The sequence below is a fragment of the Microsporum canis genome, genomic scaffold (assembly GCF_000151145.1).
Source record: "Microsporum canis CBS 113480 supercont1.4 genomic scaffold, whole genome shotgun sequence".
Lineage (NCBI taxonomy): Eukaryota > Fungi > Ascomycota > Eurotiomycetes > Onygenales > Arthrodermataceae > Microsporum > Microsporum canis.
The window spans coordinates 1,592,927-1,611,006 of record NW_003299166.1 but is presented as its reverse complement, the minus strand read 5'-3'; the positions used below and the strand labels follow the sequence as shown (position 1 = coordinate 1,611,006).

General features: G+C 48.9%; 7 protein-coding genes across 7 annotated transcripts; 4 read left to right on the top strand and 3 right to left on the bottom strand.

The window, feature by feature from the left end:
• Nucleotides 1-437: 437 nt before the first annotated feature.
• Nucleotides 438-2,133, top strand: MCYG_04597 (choline dehydrogenase; the record flags this gene model as incomplete). The annotated part of the gene is made up of 2 exons (XM_002846814.1): nt 438-687; nt 752-2,133. The coding sequence occupies 2 exons, from the start codon at nt 438-440 to the stop codon at nt 2,131-2,133; spliced, it is 1,632 nt and encodes a 543-aa protein (XP_002846860.1).
• Nucleotides 2,134-2,573: 440 nt separating this feature from the next.
• On the bottom strand, nt 2,574-3,931 carry MCYG_04596 (N-acetylglucosamine-6-phosphate deacetylase; the record flags this gene model as incomplete). Its single annotated transcript, XM_002846813.1, has 2 exons — nt 2,574-3,494; nt 3,554-3,931. 2 exons carry the CDS (start codon nt 3,929-3,931, stop codon nt 2,574-2,576), a joined length of 1,299 nt encoding a protein of 432 aa, XP_002846859.1.
• Nucleotides 3,932-5,499: 1,568 nt separating this feature from the next.
• On the top strand, nt 5,500-7,291 carry MCYG_04595 (DUF895 domain-containing protein; the record flags this gene model as incomplete). The annotated part of the gene is made up of 5 exons (XM_002846812.1): nt 5,500-6,054; nt 6,092-6,726; nt 6,796-6,891; nt 6,952-7,142; nt 7,257-7,291. 5 exons carry the CDS (start codon nt 5,500-5,502, stop codon nt 7,289-7,291), a joined length of 1,512 nt encoding a protein of 503 aa, XP_002846858.1.
• Nucleotides 7,292-7,635: 344 nt separating this feature from the next.
• Nucleotides 7,636-10,368, bottom strand: MCYG_04594 (FarB; the record flags this gene model as incomplete). Its single annotated transcript, XM_002846811.1, has 4 exons — nt 7,636-9,252; nt 9,312-9,826; nt 9,891-10,066; nt 10,142-10,368. 4 exons carry the CDS (start codon nt 10,366-10,368, stop codon nt 7,636-7,638), a joined length of 2,535 nt encoding a protein of 844 aa, XP_002846857.1.
• Nucleotides 10,369-11,134: 766 nt separating this feature from the next.
• On the top strand, nt 11,135-11,985 carry MCYG_04593 (uncharacterized protein; the record flags this gene model as incomplete). Its single annotated transcript, XM_002846810.1, has 3 exons — nt 11,135-11,274; nt 11,492-11,907; nt 11,960-11,985. 3 exons carry the CDS (start codon nt 11,135-11,137, stop codon nt 11,983-11,985), a joined length of 582 nt encoding a protein of 193 aa, XP_002846856.1.
• Nucleotides 11,986-12,388: 403 nt separating this feature from the next.
• MCYG_04592 (FAD binding domain-containing protein) lies at nt 12,389-14,075 on the top strand (the record flags this gene model as incomplete). Its single annotated transcript, XM_002846809.1, has 5 exons — nt 12,389-12,493; nt 12,588-12,685; nt 12,746-13,465; nt 13,569-14,001; nt 14,055-14,075. The coding sequence occupies 5 exons, from the start codon at nt 12,389-12,391 to the stop codon at nt 14,073-14,075; spliced, it is 1,377 nt and encodes a 458-aa protein (XP_002846855.1).
• Nucleotides 14,076-14,659: 584 nt separating this feature from the next.
• MCYG_04591 (conserved hypothetical protein) lies at nt 14,660-16,885 on the bottom strand (the record flags this gene model as incomplete). Its single annotated transcript, XM_002846808.1, has 1 exon — nt 14,660-16,885. The coding sequence occupies one exon, from the start codon at nt 16,883-16,885 to the stop codon at nt 14,660-14,662; it is 2,226 nt and encodes a 741-aa protein (XP_002846854.1).
• Between the last annotated feature and the right edge of the window lie 1,195 nt (nt 16,886-18,080).

Below are 18,080 nucleotides of genomic sequence, written 5' to 3'. Positions count from 1 at the left end.
GCCATACGAAGCGCCGTTTGATCCAGCTCGACGCCATGATTTGCGCACTGAAAGCCCGCCTGGCGCAGCTCTCCCACATAGTAAGCTAGCTGATACGCGGAAGCATGTACAGTTACTCCGGTGGCCAGGATTATATCTCCAACTCGCCGCCTGTGGGGGATGCAAGATGGCCGTGATTGGTGCCGGCGGGACAGGTCGATGGAGCAAAGATGAAAGTCATCCAGAGTTCGCTTCTCGGCAAACTGTTTTTCTCTCGGGTTCATCCTTTGATGTGGATGGCGGGATAGCTATATATAGGGAGGGACCTCCCCTTGCTCCAACATCAAGTTTTGATAACTGTCGCAAAGGGCTTTGCTCGCGCTCATTGGGATACTCGCTCGAATTTCACGGATATACAACGTTCTCTCGTCTATTCAATCTTTTGCCTAGACGCTACAATGGCCAGTCCAGTCACTCAAATTGCGCCAGGAGATGTCGACAGCTACGACTATGTCATTGTGGGCGGTGGTACCGCTGGCTGTGTGATCGCTAGCAGGCTGGCAGAGTATCTGCCTAAAAAGAAGATCCTGCTGATCGAGGCTGGGCCTAGCGACTACATGGATGACCGGGTTTTGAAGCTGAAGGACTGGCTGAGCTTGCTCGGCGGTGAATTCGACTATGACTACGGCACCACCGAACAGCCCATGGGTTCGTTGATTCCCCCAAGATTAACCGTTCAAGAAGACAGAAGCTGATGCAGCGGTGTGTATAGGAAACAGCCATATTCGCCATTCCCGTGCAAAGGTGCTTGGAGGCTGCTCGAGCCACAACACCTTGATATCTTTCCGTCCATTTGAGTATGACTGCAAAGTATGGGAGAGTAAAGGCTGCAAAGGCTGGAACTTCGACACTTTCACTCGAGTGATCGATAACCTCCGTAACACCGTGCAACCCATCCACGCCAGGCACCGCAACCAGCTCTGCAAGGATTGGGTGCAGGCCTGCTCAACCTCTCTCGATGTCCCCATCATCCCCGACTTTAACAAAGTCATCCGTTCAGAGGGCAAAATGACCAAGGGAACCGGCTTCTTCTCGGTCTCTTACAACCCAGATGATGGACGACGAAGCAGCGCAAGTGTTGCCTACATCCACCCCGTCTTCAGCGGAGCGGAGAAGAAGCCCAATCTCACCGTCTTGACCCACGCCTGGGTGTCAAAGGTCAATGTCTCTGGGGATACAGTCACCGGCGTGAACGTCACACTTCAGTCAGGCACCAAATTGACCCTCCGCCCCAGACGGGAGACCATCCTCTGCGCTGGCGCAGTCGACACCCCCCGTCTCCTCCTGCTCTCTGGCCTTGGACCACGCGAGCAACTGTCCTCCCTCTCCATTCCGGTGGTTAAAGACCTACCCGGTGTTGGAGAGAACTTGATCGACCACCCAGAGTCCATAATCATGTGGGAGCTTAACCGGCCCGTCCCACCAAACCAAACAACCATGGACTCAGACGCTGGCGTCTTCCTCCGCCGGGAACCAATCAACGCAGCCGGATTCGACGGTGACAGCGCCGACATTATGATGCATTGCTATCAGATCCCGTTCGGTATCAACACAAGCCGTCTCGGCTACGATGTCCCCGTCAACGCTTTCTGCGTGACTCCAAACATCCCCCGTCCTCGCTCCCGAGGCAGACTCTACCTCACCTCCGCCGACCCAACCGTCAAACCTGCCCTGGACTTCCGCTACTTCACTGATCCAGAAGGTTACGACGCCGCCACCATTGTCGCAGGCCTCAAAGCATCCCGTAAGATTGCCGAGCAAGAGCCATTCAAGAGCTGGATCAAGCGTGAAGTCGCTCCGGGCCCGGCCATCACTACCGACGAGGATCTGAGCGCATACGGCAGAGCGGTACACCATACCGTCTACCATCCCGCCGGTACCACCAAGATGGGTGACGTTCAGAACGACCCCATGGCCGTCGTCGACCCGACTCTCAAGATCCGTGGGCTGAAGAATGTCAGGATTGCGGACGCTGGTGTCTTCCCTGACATGCCCAGCATCAACCCCATGCTTACAGTCCTGGGTGTCGGAGAGCGTGCCGCCGAGCTGATCGCTGAAGAAGCTGGATGGCGCCCTTCCTCCTCTCGTCTATAACCAATTAAGACTTAAAACCGTTTACGAATTTGGATGATTAAAAAAAGGGTTTGCGTGTGTTTTTGGTCGACTTACATATACCATCCAAGCTGTCATTGTTTTGTTTAGCATTTCTCCCAGTTTCGGGATCGAGCTAGTACCTCATATATAGAAGCAATAACGAATTTCATGTCCACTTTTTCATATCTCGGCAAATATACCAATAAAAGTTTTGAGATCTGAAGATTCCAATATAGATACCATGGCATTCCTACAATGGAAACGATCAGGTAAACACGACATTTTCATTCACATATCTAACTAACTGTTTAATGTACACTATTTTCGTCTATTATCATAACCTCATAAACAAATATCATGAATGTAAACTACAGCTATTTAGCATGCCTTTATAGGGGGTTTAATGCAAAGCAACATCATCAGATACATTAGTTGTAAAATCAAACCTTCTCCTTATCAAACACTTTGACACCAAACTTCCAGACCTGGTCGACAGTCAAAGTGCCCATTTCTCCATTTGCAGGCCTGTCTTCCCCCAAAACCACCAGGTCCGCATCCGCACCGGGAACCAAGACCCCCTTCTTATCCAGGATACCCAGCATCCTGGCCGGAGTCTCGGTAACAGCCGCAATCGCCTCCACTGTCTTGGCTCCAGCCCACAGGCGGAAGTTATTCACACACTCTATCAAGGTAGCAGAGCTTCCAGCCAACCGATCCGATCCCTCTAGGGTAAGCATTGCGCCCTTCTTCACGATACGGTCTCCGTTGGTCCATTCATAAATCCCATCAGGCATACCGCATAGCTTCATCGCATCTGTAACCAGAATCATGCCTGACGGATGAGCGTTGTACGCTATCTGGATGCTGGTTGGGTGCAAATGGATCCCATCGGCAATAATACCGTAGAACGGACGACGCTTTTCGCACTGGCCCAATAGACCGAAGATACCTGGGTGACGATGGTAGAAGGGTCTCATGGCGTTGAACAGGTGCGTGATCATGCTTGCACCCTTTTCGACTGCGGCCATGGCCTCTTCATACGTGGCGTCTGAGTGGCCGATTGAGTAGAGGATGTTCTGTGACTGGATTGCGGGGATGAGGGAGAGCATGTTGCCTACTTCCGGAGCGGCGGTTATCATTTTGATAGGCATGGGGCCTGGTGAGGCTGTGTCTTTGCAGAAGTTTTCTAGCCCGTAGCATTCTATGAGGTCGTTGATGTCATTTGCAGCGATGAGGACTTCAGGGCTGTGTATGCCATTCTTGCCTGGACTGAGGAATGGGCCTTCAACATGGGCGCCAAGAGACTCTGCGCCGTCTTCGGCACGACGGAGATGCCCTGATGGACCTAGAGATTGGAGCACCTGTTGGCCGTTCAGTCAATGTTTCTGTCATTCAGATAGACCAAGGGAAGATAACCCACCTTTGGGTAGACTTCTTTACTCTGGCTGGTGACGGTGGGCAAGTAGGATGTCACTCCCATCTTGACCAACGCCTGGGCAGCCTCCCTTAGCCCTTCGTCGAACATCTTCTTGGTAGGTTGGGGGACCGAGAAATCAAAACCGTTTGCTCCGTTTATCTGCACATCTATAAAGCCAGGCGCTAGAATTCGTCCACCCAGGTCTACGACCTGGTCCGGACACACCTTGTCTTCATAAAAGGCATGCTGGGCCTGAAGTATCTTGCCAGAGACAGAATCAACCCAGATATCCTGTTCGATCAGCTTCTGCCCGCAGGGGATACGGCAGTTTGTAAACTTGGTGACGCGGGGAGCGAGGGCTTCTCTGGTCACGGAGGGCATATTTGCTGGACAGGAAGTACAATCTTTAATGAAGAGGGCAGCCAGCAAGGTAGGTACAAGTCAAGATGTTTCGGTGGTAGCCGTAGGACCTACGAACTACGACAGAGCTCTTGATGCCGTGGCCGGATACACGGGGGTTATATCTCTCATCCATCGTAGGTCTGGCTCTGGGTTCTCCGGGGAGACCATTATTGGCCCCCCGGATCCCCTCCAATAAGCGGTTCATCTCGAGGCAGATGCCTTGCCATTTCTAGGTTTTGTACCATCCATCTTCCATCTTCCGTTTCATCTGCTGAATGACCTTGAAGTCGCAGTCGCATTTTGTATAAAGTAGCAGAAGTAAAAGCGATGAAGTCATAAATGCGACATGAAAACCTTATTTTCGGCGTTTAGCTGGAGTTAATACAGGGCGATACGAGCGATACAGTGAAAAAGACGGTTTCATGACCGTATGGTTAAATACCGAAATATACGATAAGACGACGTTACATTATTACTTACTAAGCAGGCACATGACTTTGGATGTAACCAAAGAAGGAAAAAGGACTTTTCGACGTTGCAGAAGAAGAAGCGAGGGCGGGATGAAGAGATATCACCTTCTTGCAACCCAAGAGGCGGACGACAACGTATATACGAGCATCCATGGCTATATGGATGATCTTCATGTAGCGAACTTCGTGGGTGACACTCTGGCGTAACAGAAGTTGGAGTAGCAGAACTTAACTGCTGGCTTGAGATACCAAGAACAAAGTCGTGGAAACCAAACATGCCGAGGATGAAGTCGGCCCTTCAGAGTGAAGCAAGCTTTTATACCCCAGATAGCCGCGGGAACTAAGCCAGGGGAGCTCGCTTACTGCCGACCTAGGCGCGCGGGTAGGAGGCTCTCTTTCCCCCTATACACACGCCTATCTATATACTCTATAGATATGTGTAGTCTGAAGCTATAATATCCTCTAGATGTGGCTGGCAAAGTTTACAGTGGTGATTTGAGTGAGATAGTGAATATCTAATTCCATCACTCTATCAAAGAAAAGAATGCCCCCATCTATATTATATATAACAGACTATGGAACATGATAGAATAGTATTAGCCAGATCATAGGATATCTCACCTTTCCGCCTGTGTTGCTGCCATAGGGATGGCACCAACAGCAGTGTCCTGTCCTTCTGTGCTCAAAGTGAGGTAAAGAAGCTATAGAAAATGCACAGTCTGTCTTCTTTATTGCGGTATCTACCGCTGCTGCTACGACTGACCCTATATCAGAACCTCTCACTTCCTCGCTTACTCCCCTTTTTCTTCTCTCTTATTTCCTACAAATACTAACCTCCTCGTTTACCTCTTTTTCACTTCCTACAAACTCTTCTCTGCCTTGTTCTTCTCCTGCTTAACGATCTTTCTCCCTCTTGCTCTTGTCTATTACTCGTTCTCTTCTATCAAATAGATCTATCACGACTCTACTGCTTCTCTAGCCAAGGTAAACAGAGTATACCCTGATATCAGATAGTCCGGATTCACACTGGTGCTAATTTTGTGACTATTAGAACGCCTCAACAACCACCTACAAAAGATGGCATCTGTGGCCTCTGGTCCGGATGCTGCCATCCCTCCAGGCACCTACCAGCACACTGGGCCAGCATGGATGTACAAGTCCCCCAAAATCGGCCACTTCCGTATCCCCTGGTTTGCCTCTCCTACAGCCCAGCTTATTCTGGTCTCTCTTGTCTGCTTCCTTTGCCCTGGCATGTTCAATGCAGTCAATGGCCTTGGTGCTGGAGGACTTGTTGACCCGCGTGATGTTGACAAGGCCAACGTCGCTCTCTACAGCGCTTTTGCGGCTGTTGCTTTCTTTGCTGGCTCTATTGCCAACCGTCTTGGACTTCGTTACACCCTCTCCTTTGGTGGATTCGGTTACTTTCTCTACGTTACCTCTATCTTGTCCTACAACTATAACAAAAATGCCGGTTTCCTCATCTTCTCTGGTGCTCTGCTTGGTGTTTGTGCTGCCTGTCTCTGGACTGCTCAGGGAGCCATCATGATGAGCTACCCTGATGAATACTCCAAGGGACGATTCATCTCCTGGTTCTGGGCTATCTTCAACTTGGGTGGAGTCATCGGTTCTCTGGTGAGTTGATGCTCCCTTTTCTAACATAAAGTGACAGCTAAAGCTAACTACTGAAAAGGTGCCCCTTGCCAACAACCTTCACAGCAAGTCAAACTCCGTCCAAGACAGCACTTACATCCTGTTCATAGTCCTCATGTTTGCCGGGTTTGTTCTTAGCTTTGCTCTCGTCAACGCCAGAGACATCAAACGTTCCGATGGCACCCGTGTGATCCTCATGAAGAACCCATCCTGGAAATCTGAACTTCTCGGCCTTGTCACCGTCCTCAAGTACGACTGGTACATTGTTGCCTTCTTCCCTATGTTCTTCGCCAGCAACTGGTTCACCACCTACCAATTCAACGAAGTCAACTTGGCCAAGTTCAACATTCGTACCCGTGCCCTCAACAACGTCCTCTACTGGCTCTCTCAGATGGGCGGTGCCTTTGTCTTTGGATACTTCCTTGATTTTTACCGTATACGCAGATCTATCCGTGCTCGTTACGTCTTGGCCTGGCTCTTTGCTCTTACCATGGCTATCTGGGGTGGCGGATGGGTATTCCAGAGATCATACGACCGTTTTGACATCACTGAGACTAACCGCATGGACTGGAGAGACCGCGGCTACGTTGGCCCAATGTTCCTTTACATGTTCTACGGATTTTACGATGCTGCCTTCCAGACCTGTGCTTACTGGTACGTCCTTGTCTGCTCCTATATGTTAAAGCATTTCTCTCCATACTAACAATATTAACCCCTGAATAGGTTCATGGGTGCCCTAACTAATAACTCTCGCAAACTTGCCAACTTCGCTGGTTTCTACAAGAGCATTCAGTCCGCTGGTGCAGCTATCGCATGGCGGTATGCATCTCGCTTCCCTACCTACGTTTAAAATAAAGACTAATACATTTGCCTATATAGTATTGATGGCCAAGCTGTCTCTTACCACACTATGTTCATCTCTAACTGGGTTCTTCTTGCCGGTTCTTTGATCATTGCTGCTCCTGTTATCTGGATGAAGATTAAAGACACAACTGATATCATGAGAGACCTCAAATTCTCAGATGAGAACCTGGAAGAAGTTTCTACCGCCGCAGCCATGGAGTTGCGCGGTAAGTAGGTGCGTAAGCTAGATGCTTGCGTTCTAACCTGTCAAGCCATTCATGATCGCAAGCTACATTCACAGCTATAAGCTGCCTTTTACTCTCATTTCTTTTTTGATATAGTCCCGTTTGATGACTTTATCTTGTTCAGCTTTTAAGCTCAAGTTTAGGGCATTGGAATTTCCCTCTGTCAACTAGCATCGTTTGTACTGCCCTTAGCTTTCTTTACAGCTAGGAAGAAAAATCCAAAAAATATGTTCTTTATAAAACTTCATGGTATCCTCTAAAGTCAACGGCAGCTTGGTGCATAGTAGTAAGGAATACTCTTGCCCTTTCTATGATGCTAAATATTTAGCATCATTCGGATTAGAAATACGCATAGAAATAAGGGCGTGGTAAACCCTTTATCCAGATGCCTACGGTTAAGGAGAATAAGGACAATTTTAAAGACATTTGCTAAGGTGTTTTATGTACATAATCCTCATTTCTTATCTTCTAAAGTCTAAGGTTCATGAAGCCAAGTCTGTCTGTCTATATCCATTGTCAAATCTGTATTCTCCACTTCCTTGAGCTCGTCTAATTTTTTATCATTATCATCAAACTCTCCCTTGATAAAATCATTTCCAATCTCAGGTAGTGACAGATCAATGTTGCCTACATCGTCTGTCGTAAAAAAGTCCGTAACAGCGTTTTCTTCAAAGTTGATCAATGCATCCAGATCGCTCTGGGTGATATCTACTTCGTGCGCAAGAGTCATGAATTCGGCCAGGCTAGGTTCCACAGGATCCGTACCGGCATTCAAAATATTTTCTATAGTTGTATCCTGGTTTATATTTTGAAGGCTTCCGTTCTCGCTACTTGTGGAATGCGGTGGGGTTGAAACAACGATGCCCACGGCATTGGTATCAATGGGTTGTTCGAAGTTACCAAGATCAGATAACGCTGGGTCTATGAAGCATTCTGGACTGGCGTCCGGTGGAGGTGTGAGGGTGTTTGCCGGTGGTTCTGGTTTAGCTTTCTGCTGTTTCTCCTGATCTACTAGGTCCATCGATATGTGAACGCCTGCCTTTCGCATGGCAGCTTCGAGGAACGAGGTTGCAAAATCCGCGGATGCGTAGATTTCACGCAAGCGCTGTAGAATCTGCATGCATTGGTAGAATCGTCCAAGGCTGGCGGACCGTATGTTCGAATCGCTCGATTTTATATCGAGTAAATGTATAATGACGGCTGGAAGAAGAACGGTGACACCGCTTGTTGGTAGATAACGGGTTAAATCGAGACTGTGCAGCTCCTGGGCAACCTTTGTGATTTCCACCGCCGCATGTCTGACTTTTGCTCGAGAATATGATTGCAATTCTGCTTCCACCGTAGGAAGGGAATTAGCAGGTAGAACCTGCGGTCGATGCAGAGCGCTCAGCGTAGTTAGATATATCATCTGAAGCAGATTACGATGAAGCTGAAGCACCTCCTCTCCCTGGGTAAGGTTCCATGAGGTCGCAGGGCGGTAAACCGCCGCATCTGGTAGCCCGGACTTCCAACTGTCCAACGCAATATCACAAGCCCTGACCTCGCAAGCTTCTGTTGCGGTCTTCTTCGGCACTAGCATCATAGTGGTTTCAGTTGTGCCGCCCAACCTATGGCCAAGAACGGAGTACTGTGCTGATAGGACGTGGCTGATACAAAGACATAATTTCGTCTTCTCAATGAACATCATCGCAAGGTCCTTTTGATATTCGCAATTATGCGTTAGTTCGCAATCCCCAATGACCTGAAGAACCTCGGCGGAGAACGGTGCAATTTCAAAATCATCCACCGTCAACAGGGGAACATCACAGTCTTCATCTCTGATTCTCGTAGGCCTTCTCATACCCAGAGCAATGAGCCGGTCTCGGGTATATGTGCTCCACCATATCCTCTTCCAGAGCTTCTGCCGCTTTGGATTCATGTTTGAAGATGTTGGGTCTCTGTGAAGGCCGATGGTATGAGCTAGGGATAAGCTGACGCCCATCCAATGCCATGTATCTTTCTGGTCATCTGGCATTTCATACCAATGTGTCATTAAGAGTAACGATTGGACCAGAGATATCCGATCAGACTCGTAATCAAAGTCATAGAGAAGCTAGACAAGTCAGTATTTTACATCTTAGTCCTCAGCAAATCGGCACATGTTATACATACCCTAGCCCTTTGAAAGAATGCTTTGCGAGCGGCCTTCCGCGACTCAAATCCAGCAGCTTGCAAGTGCCTAATGCCTATGAATGCGGTTCCGGCAAACATGACGGCCTGGAACAGCAAAAGACTCAACCCCCCCGATGCATCGTTGCGTACTATAACACGCAGGAAATCATCCAAGTCAAGTAAAGGCATGTATGCATGCACATACTGAATATAACTCTTAAGCAGCTCGTTTCGAAGAGAGTCACTAGGAATAGTCAAGGCCCCTTTTCGATCCAGATAGTCGATATCCTCTGCCATGAATTTACCGGGAAGGGGCCGGATGTAGTCCGGAAGAGTTGTTCTAGAAGAAGGTCGAGGCGGCGGTGACTGTATTTGTCCAAAGCTGCTAGACATGGTAGGGGTAGCAGCAGCTTGAGAGGGAATACTGTAGAGGAATGGAGAATTGATAGCTGTGCTGCTCGATAGTCGTCTTCGTCTTTCTTCTTCCTGCACGCGCTGTCTTCTCTGTGTTTGATCTTTCAAGGAGGTTGTTAGCAGCTGTTTTTAGACCTTCAAGTAGAAGAGCAGGAGATGGCTCACATATCAGATGCGGTACATGGTGCTCATTCTCTGGGTATCTTCCTGGAAGCACAGATGGCCATTGATCGGAGATGGATGGGAACGGGTTGTTAGAATCGGCCTTATTGGCAAATATAAATGAATGGTCTATCGATGAATCTCTTGAAGCTTCCGCTGGGGCCTCAACATGGTGTTTCCTGTATAATTCTTAGCCTGGCATTCCGGGTTTACTGGTTATGTGTGGAATTAATGACTTGGTGAAGGCTACTGACTTCTTCCGTTTACTCTCTGCAACGACACAATCGACATCATCTAAGCGACAATTGGTACATGGAGAGCCATTCTCAACCACATCACAACGGACTTTGCGGGCTCGACAGCAACAGCAGGCCTTTGAAGCTCTTCTCTTGACTGGACGGGAGGAGGTTTGTAGGCCGGCAACGTTGGATTTCCGTTTATTCTTAGACGAGTTGTCAAGAGATTCGGGGGATGAGACCATGGCGGCAACTTATGTGTTATTGCATGTAAGTACTGCGGACAAGAGGGTGAACCGCGGTTACAATATCTGACTGTCCTCTAGGCGCATGCAGCAATAATATAAGGAAACAACAAGAATGGGCGGAGTAGATACGAGCAAACTTAGGTATAATATGACGAAGGGCACAGAGAGATGCTTGGTAGAAAAAAAGGGAAGACAAGAAAAGTAAGAAGAGGAAGAACAAGCGTGGGGTGCAAGTGGGATGGAGCTTTCTAATATATGGAGGCCTCTATTGTCAGTACACCATCATAGATAACCCTTAGGGTTTCTCGGACTAATACTAGAAGGAAAATGAAGGCATCATTGGCCAGTAAGGGGCGAGACCGTACTTATACTTCTTCCCCAGACCCTCCCCCCCTGGGAGACATAGTCGAGTTTGGGGAAATAATGTACTTGGACGGTGGGGTAGCTGGTTTTTCTAATGTGGAGATTAGAACGATTCAGCGAAGGGGTTACCCCGACGAATATATCACTCACAGACATATATCCGTGTACTATGCATGTATGATGCTTGAGGTGGACCGGGAAGCGCGGCCTATAGAAGCGAAAGAGCTATTGCAGACCAGGTATGTTCCTGGGCCGAGCTTGGGGGGTGTCCTTTTCTTTTGGAGGTCTGACACGGCAGATTCCAGTCGGCCGGGCGAGAGCAAGTGTCGGCCAAGATGACTATTGGCCCCTTTCTCATGATGAAGCGTATTTATGGAGTAATTTTATATTCTCCGTATAAATGGATCTGGTGCTGCCGAGTTCCCGCGAGTCGGAATCTGCCAAAATAAAGAGAAGCTATCTTGTTTTGAATTCCATCCAGGGTTGGAACAGGAACCCAAAAGACGTGAATCGCAGTTTGAGTTGCCCTTCTGAGGCTACGTATGTATATTTTGTACGGAGTAGTTTGGCGGGATGACGGCATGTCTGTGTCCCCTCGTCTTGCAGGAAAATAAAGTGCTCATGGATCGGACGTGAGAAAAAATGTCAAGTGGTCACAGGCAAGCTTGACGTGGAAGCTGCATGCCACCCTGTACGACCAAGCTCCACCCTTGTAGATGTGCATCACGCCTCGTGGAGTTAAATAGTCATCGACTAGTTCTGGATTGGTGAGGGTGCCGAAACACCTGGCTGGCGAAAGGGGCGAAAGAGCCCCAACGAAGGCGGAAAGCGGCCCCGATCACCCATCCACCCCCCAGCCCATCGATTTGTCGGTCAAGTTTGAAAGGCCGAACAAGAAGGCCGTTATAACATCATGGTGGCGGGCCTTGCAACTCTCATCTCGACGGCGAAACCTCCGGCCGAGCCTCCGTGTCTTATTGGTGGATCAAGGCAAAATCGAATTGCTTAGCCTTTCCGCAATACGAAGATGTTCGGCCTCTTTCGAGCTCTTGTTTCGACCCTTGCTCGGATCACGGCACCGTTCAAGCCAGACCAGGGCGAAATTCGATATTCTACTCTGGCAGCCAACCATCCTGGCTGAGAAGGATTATGCCTCCGCAGCTGGCATCCTAAGTATGTAATAGTCGAAGTCATATGCTGTGCGATGCACTGACGTTCTTCCCAGACACTGCCAAACCCCTGTCGCAGTGATGTCTCGCACGAGTCGCACCTCTCTCCCTTCTATGTGCATCCTCGAGCGTCTCTGCCTCCGTCCACACAGTAACGCCGTCATGCTGTGGTGTCGACCTTGACGTCGACGTCGACAGAAAGGAAGAAAGGAAGAAAGTCGGTTCAAGTTCGGCATGTGACTGGACCGTCGCCTGCTAGTCCAGGAATGGCAATTGCTAGCAGCGAGATCGGATTCTCCACATAAAAGACACGAAGAGATGCCGCGCATTAAGTATCGTTTTATATGTAAGAGCGAAGTAATATAAAGTCAACCGTGGTGGAGGATGGGATGCATGCATGCAGGGAATATCACGGTCAGCGATGTTTCGTGTATACATTAGCTGCATACTACTACATATGTCGACGAAGGCCTCGAAGCAGATATATGGACCGGCCTGTCAGTGCCATCGTAGCAGTCTATGATATCAAGCCATCGATAGCCAAGATGGACTCTCACGCACGGCTGTGTAGGTCTCTCTCGTCCACCTATGTATGTACTCAGTACTTAGTGGCACACAGAGTGATATATGGCAGCCAAGGTCATACAATATCCGATGAAAGGGCCAACTCACTAACATTCTCAGGCCTGTGCCGGGACTTGGTTCCTGAAGCCGTGTAGCAAGGAAGACGAGACGATGCTTCGTGTCGACGTACGGCGTATCTCGACCTTGTCGTTCTCATCGTGAGAGCAGAAAAGCTATTTAGCCTCTTGCGCTAACCCTGAAGAGGACGAAGACTTCAGCCCTTCTCGCGTACCAAAAGGCAGCAACATTTCAACTGTGGCTGGCGCTTCAGATATAAGATACCGAGAGAGCTCTGGAGTTGGATGTTTTGATAGAATATACTTCTACGTCAACATCTACACGATGAAGATAGCAATAGTTGGTGCCGGTATCAGTGGCTGTGCGGCCTATCTTGCCTTGAAGAAGAGGCTCCCCCCTGGAGAAGAGCATGAATACACCCTCTACGAAGCATACGAAACCTCTGCATCGTCTTCACAGAACTACGCTGATGGAGAGATACACTCTGCGAGTTTCGTTGTTGGCGCTGGGCTCGCCATCTGCCCAAATGGCTTAGCCTGCGTCAAACGGCTGGATGAGGGTATATACCGTACCATCGTCGAGACAGGATACCCATACGCATACCAGCAGATGAAATCCAGCCATGGATGGAATCTCATGAGGACGGAAGCCTCTGGCTCGGAACCCAAGATCAACTCTGTCTCGCTGAGTCGCCATGCCTTGTGGCGCTGCTTTCGAGATCGTGTTCCGGACGAGATCGTGGTCAACAAGCGCATAGCCGCCGTTGTTGCGAAGCTGGACGGACGCAACATCATCAAGTTTGCCGACGGCAGCCCGGACGCAGAGGCTGATCTTGTTTTGGGGGCCGATGGCCTGAAGAGCGTCACCAAGCCTGCGTTATTTCCCGAGGATAAAGAGGACCTCTACCCACCGCACTACGAGTGAGTAATTCTTTTTTACGACTGCATACCATAAGCTTCCAAGGGGCCGATATAAACCATGTCTAACACTGTCTATCAATACCAACACTGACAATGTCACCAGGGGAGTCGTTGGCGTCGGCGGTTTCTTTCCAGCCACCGAACTTCACCACCTAATGGAGCCGGGAACCATGAACCTGGTCTTCGGCGGAAACGGCTTCTTCGGCTACTGCTATACAACCAGCGACAAGGACGAGCCAAACCGCCATATACCCCAAGGCGTACTCAAGCCAGGAAACTCCGTCATGTGGTGGTCTACCTACGAAGCCAAAGAATGCCCCGATACCAAATCCGTAGACAAAGCTAAAGTACTGCAGGATGTGAAAACAAGACATGCCTCATGGAAGAGTCCCGTTGTCCAGAAAATACTGGCCTCGGCAGATATACAGAACATGTACCCTGTATGGACCGTACCATCACTGCCAACGTGGGAGAGACACGGGGTCGTGCTGATCGGAGATGCAGCCCATGCTCTCCCACCTACTTCGGGCCAGGGGGTGTCCCAGGCCATGGAGGACGTGGAGTGTTTCTCCATGCTGCTGGCACACAGTCTCAGCAAGCAGCCGGCTGAGGAGAATATAATTCAAGCTCGAAAGACGGCCATATCGTGGGCAGGCAAGAAGTTTATGGATATACGGATGCCTCGTGTGAAGAAGATTGTTGATGAGACGCGGCGGTTTCAGAACCAGAAGCGTGATCTCTCTCTTTTTCAGGAGTGGTTTATGTATTTTGTGCTTTTTCTCATGAGTGAGTGCAATGTGCCTTTCGAAGCCCTTAGAACGTTAACTAACCGGCTGCGTCCACAGGCTTTTTCCCCACACCATCGTGGATAAAGGAAGTATACTCATATGACATTGAGAGTGAAACTCGTAAAGTCATTGAAATGGCTTAGGTTTTGATTCTATCAAAAGGAAATTTCATACATCTCCCCTTATACCATTGTATTAGCACACGACATACACTACTCATCGAGTACATTAATCAATCATATAAACATGCCAATTTCATTACTCTGAGGTATCTAGGCGAGAAAGCCAGTCATCAAAACAAACACCAACATAATGAAAGGAACTCGTAAACGTTAAAAAAAAAGCAAAAGAAAAAAAAGCTGATAAGCAAACATTTTCATTAGCATTTGCGGCTTCTCCCCAGTACTCAGTTACTGCCTCGTCCCATTCTCTCAATTGAGCTCATAATGCCACTACGGCCTGGGGTTTTTCCAACAGCGATACCACTAGCAATGTTCTTGGAGCCAGCTGGAGCCCCAAATCGTGGGATTCTAGGGGTATGGCTCTGTGGAAGCTGTCGGGGCTTGGAGGTGGTTGAACTCTTTAGTCCAATACTGCTGTTACTGGCAGCTGGGGCTGGCTGTGAAATGGACGCCTTCTCAGTCCTTTCCTCTCCACTAAGCTCCTCAGAAAGCGATGCGGACGGTTTCTCGGATGGTTCTGGGGCGGGTTGGACCTCCTGTTGCATTTGTAGCCACTCGTCCACCACCGCAACAAGCTCTCCCTTCTCAGCCCTTTCAGCTTTAAGCTCGGATCTTAGGGCTTCGCTATCTTGCTTGAGAGATGACATCTCTTGCTCAAGTCCCTTGATTCGAGCCTCTAGCATTCTTTTCTCGGCCTCTAGGCCTTCGTTCTCCCGAAGCATTGTGGCATCTCCTGGTGAAGTCTCTCCTTCGGCAAGTTTAGATTTCACTTCATTAAGCTCAGCCTGAAGATGATTGACCTTCTCCAAAGCATCTTTTAGTTTGGCCTCGCCCTCTCTAACACGTTTCTCCCAACGAGCTTCATAGCTCTTCTTCAAGGCGGCTACCTTGGTCTCATGCTTCCCTTTGTATAGGGTATGTAGCTCACGAGCGACTCTTTCAACGGCATCTTGAACCTCTCGGGCGGTCTCATCCGAGTTTCTCGAATTATGGTTACTCGGCCCGGCGGAGGCCTGTGTATTGGTTACGTTGTTCCGTGCAGCCGAAAGCTGGCTTTCCAACTCGACCGTCTTTCCTTCAAGCTGTTCCCGTGCCCTCTCGGCCTCCTCTGCTCTCCGAGCGAGTCTTTCTCTTTCACTTTCCCCGTCCGCCATCTCAGCCTTGACAGTCCTCAGCATATCTTCCATCTCCTGGCTTCTTCTTTCCCATTCTTGATGCTCTGCTTCAAGAGCTTCCTTTTTAGAGGTTTCATTCCTGACCTGCTCCAATGCCTCTCCGACGCGGCGTTCGGCATCAGACACCGACTCCTTGAGGCTCGCAACTTCTGCGTCTCTTCCATTTAGAGTGGCCTTTAGTGATGATATCTGCGACAAAAATGAAGATTTTAAGGACTCCAACTCTCTGGGAGTAATAGAAGGAATGGACCTAGGAGTAGGAGGGGGTGGTATATCAAAATCCAACAGGGATAACTTGTTTGGCGACCTGAAATTTTCGCCTGGTTTCCTTGTCGAGCTGCGTCGAGCTCTATAGGGAGACTGAGAAGTCAAATCCGTTAGAGAGCCGTTGGTAGGCAGGTTCATCTGGTCCGTGAACTCCAAAAGGTTGGCGCTATCCTCAACTCGCATGTACTTCCGTACTGGAGAAGAAGAGAGATTAGAAGAGGAACCTTGTTGGCCATATGACGACTCTGGGTCCCGTTTGTTTGAGCTTCGTTTCGCCGATCTAGGGGTCACCTGTGACATATTTTCTCGGAGATTAGGGGTATGTTTTAGTGGAGAGTCGTTTCTGAGCTTGGAGAAGAGGGTCATGTCGGCGTTAGGAACAGCTGAAAAAGCACTGAGGCTCGTATGGTCTCCCACGCTGTCATCCCCCTGGATGCTGTCACACATCGAGCTGTCGCCTTCATTACGATGGCCTACAATGCTCATGGTTTCGTGGTTAATCTCTTCAACAACGGTGGCCAAAGAATGCCGGGAGGATTGTGGTTGAGAAACCTGGCTATCCTCAGCGTCATGGTTAACGTTCATTCCAAATGTATCAGCTGGTTGGTTGTGATGTATCTCTTCATATCCTTCGTTCATGTCCAAATCATCTTCAACGTTTTCTTCGTGTGTCTCTCGCGTAGGCTCATTTTGGGAATTGGCCTCGGTTAGAAACAGGTCATCGGAGCATTCGTCAACTCGATCCGTATACTCAATATTAATTGAGTCTTGAAATGGAGAGCTAGGGGGGTTCTGAAAGCCGGACTGGTCGTGATGGTCTTCATGAATATCAAATACAGGGGAGTTTCTGGTTCGTTTTGACGGAGTTGTGTTTTCATCGTAGTATAGGTTATCCAGCTCCTCGACATCTCCTATAGGGCTCTTCGACAGAGGTGAAGCAAGCGACTGCAGCTGTGGCGGACGAGCATTGAGCCTTGAGGGCGATAGGGCTGACAGTGGACTTGCCATTGTCACTGTCGGTATGTTTGTTGTTTGTTGTACCTTTTAGTTTTTTTTATACTGAAGATTCAGCATTGAGGTATCTGCTTAGGATGTCACAAAAGGTTACCAAGAAAACCTATGCGTCGTAGATGTCCTGTGTGAGAAGCAATATATATTATGTGTCCTTCAACAAGATGTCATACGAAAGAAAAGAAATAAAAGCGAGCTTTCTGATGTTTTGACTTTGCCCCGGCAACCACGTAAACAAAGAGATGACATAAGCCATGACATAAGCAAATTGTGGAGTTTTAATACCATAAAATACCAAAATTACAGCACGGGACCAAAGCTTGGCGCTTAAAGCTTAAGTAAGCATAAACCTTATATGCGCCGCCTTTTTTTTCCTTTTTCGGTCATTTTGACTTCAACTTTCTTTTTCTCTACTTTCGCTGCGACTTGTCAGAGGATCAGAATAGACCAGATATCAATATGTCAACCAGGTTATGCGACTTCAATTGCAGCTGTTGACGGCGGAAGATCTTCATTTACTGCTAGCTCGTGGTTTGTACAGCTGGGTTGAGGGTCCCGGCTGCCCGTACCATGTACTATATGCAGGGAGTCGGCATTCTCCACCCAACCCGGATTTCACACTGTCCTGACCACCAAAAGAAAAAAAGAGGAAGACATATAGTATGCCGTACCGTGGTACCAAGTATCAAGCTATATTCGCCGGTGACGTCCGACTAGAACTAATGTATTCCATGGACGAGGGCTCCGAATCAGGCAGACCGCCACTTGTGATCAAAGTTTCCTCTTCTTTTCTCCTGACAACTCTTCTTCCCACTTCTCAACTCCACCGTCTGCAAAGCACCACACGCACACACAGCAAACACCACTAGACCGGAAGCCATTCGTCCCTCTCGGTGTTTGATCCCTCATCCGCCTGCTCTGGCTGTTGAAAACCGGCCCGGACAGCCACTTGTGAGCCTAAAGCCGTTGGCCAGAGGACGGACGTGACTCGAGAGCCTGACTAGACATCTCGCCCCTCCAACATCCCCCTCGTCTTCATTAATATACTTGGCCATCGCTGGCAAATTTCCCCAAGTTTTATCTTGATATTGATTTTCGAACCGGCAGAGTCTCGTCTTCTTATCTCCAACTGACAACAGGTATTGGTTGAAAGAGGAACGGGGGTTGCGTGGGAGGATAGCCGTAAGAACCA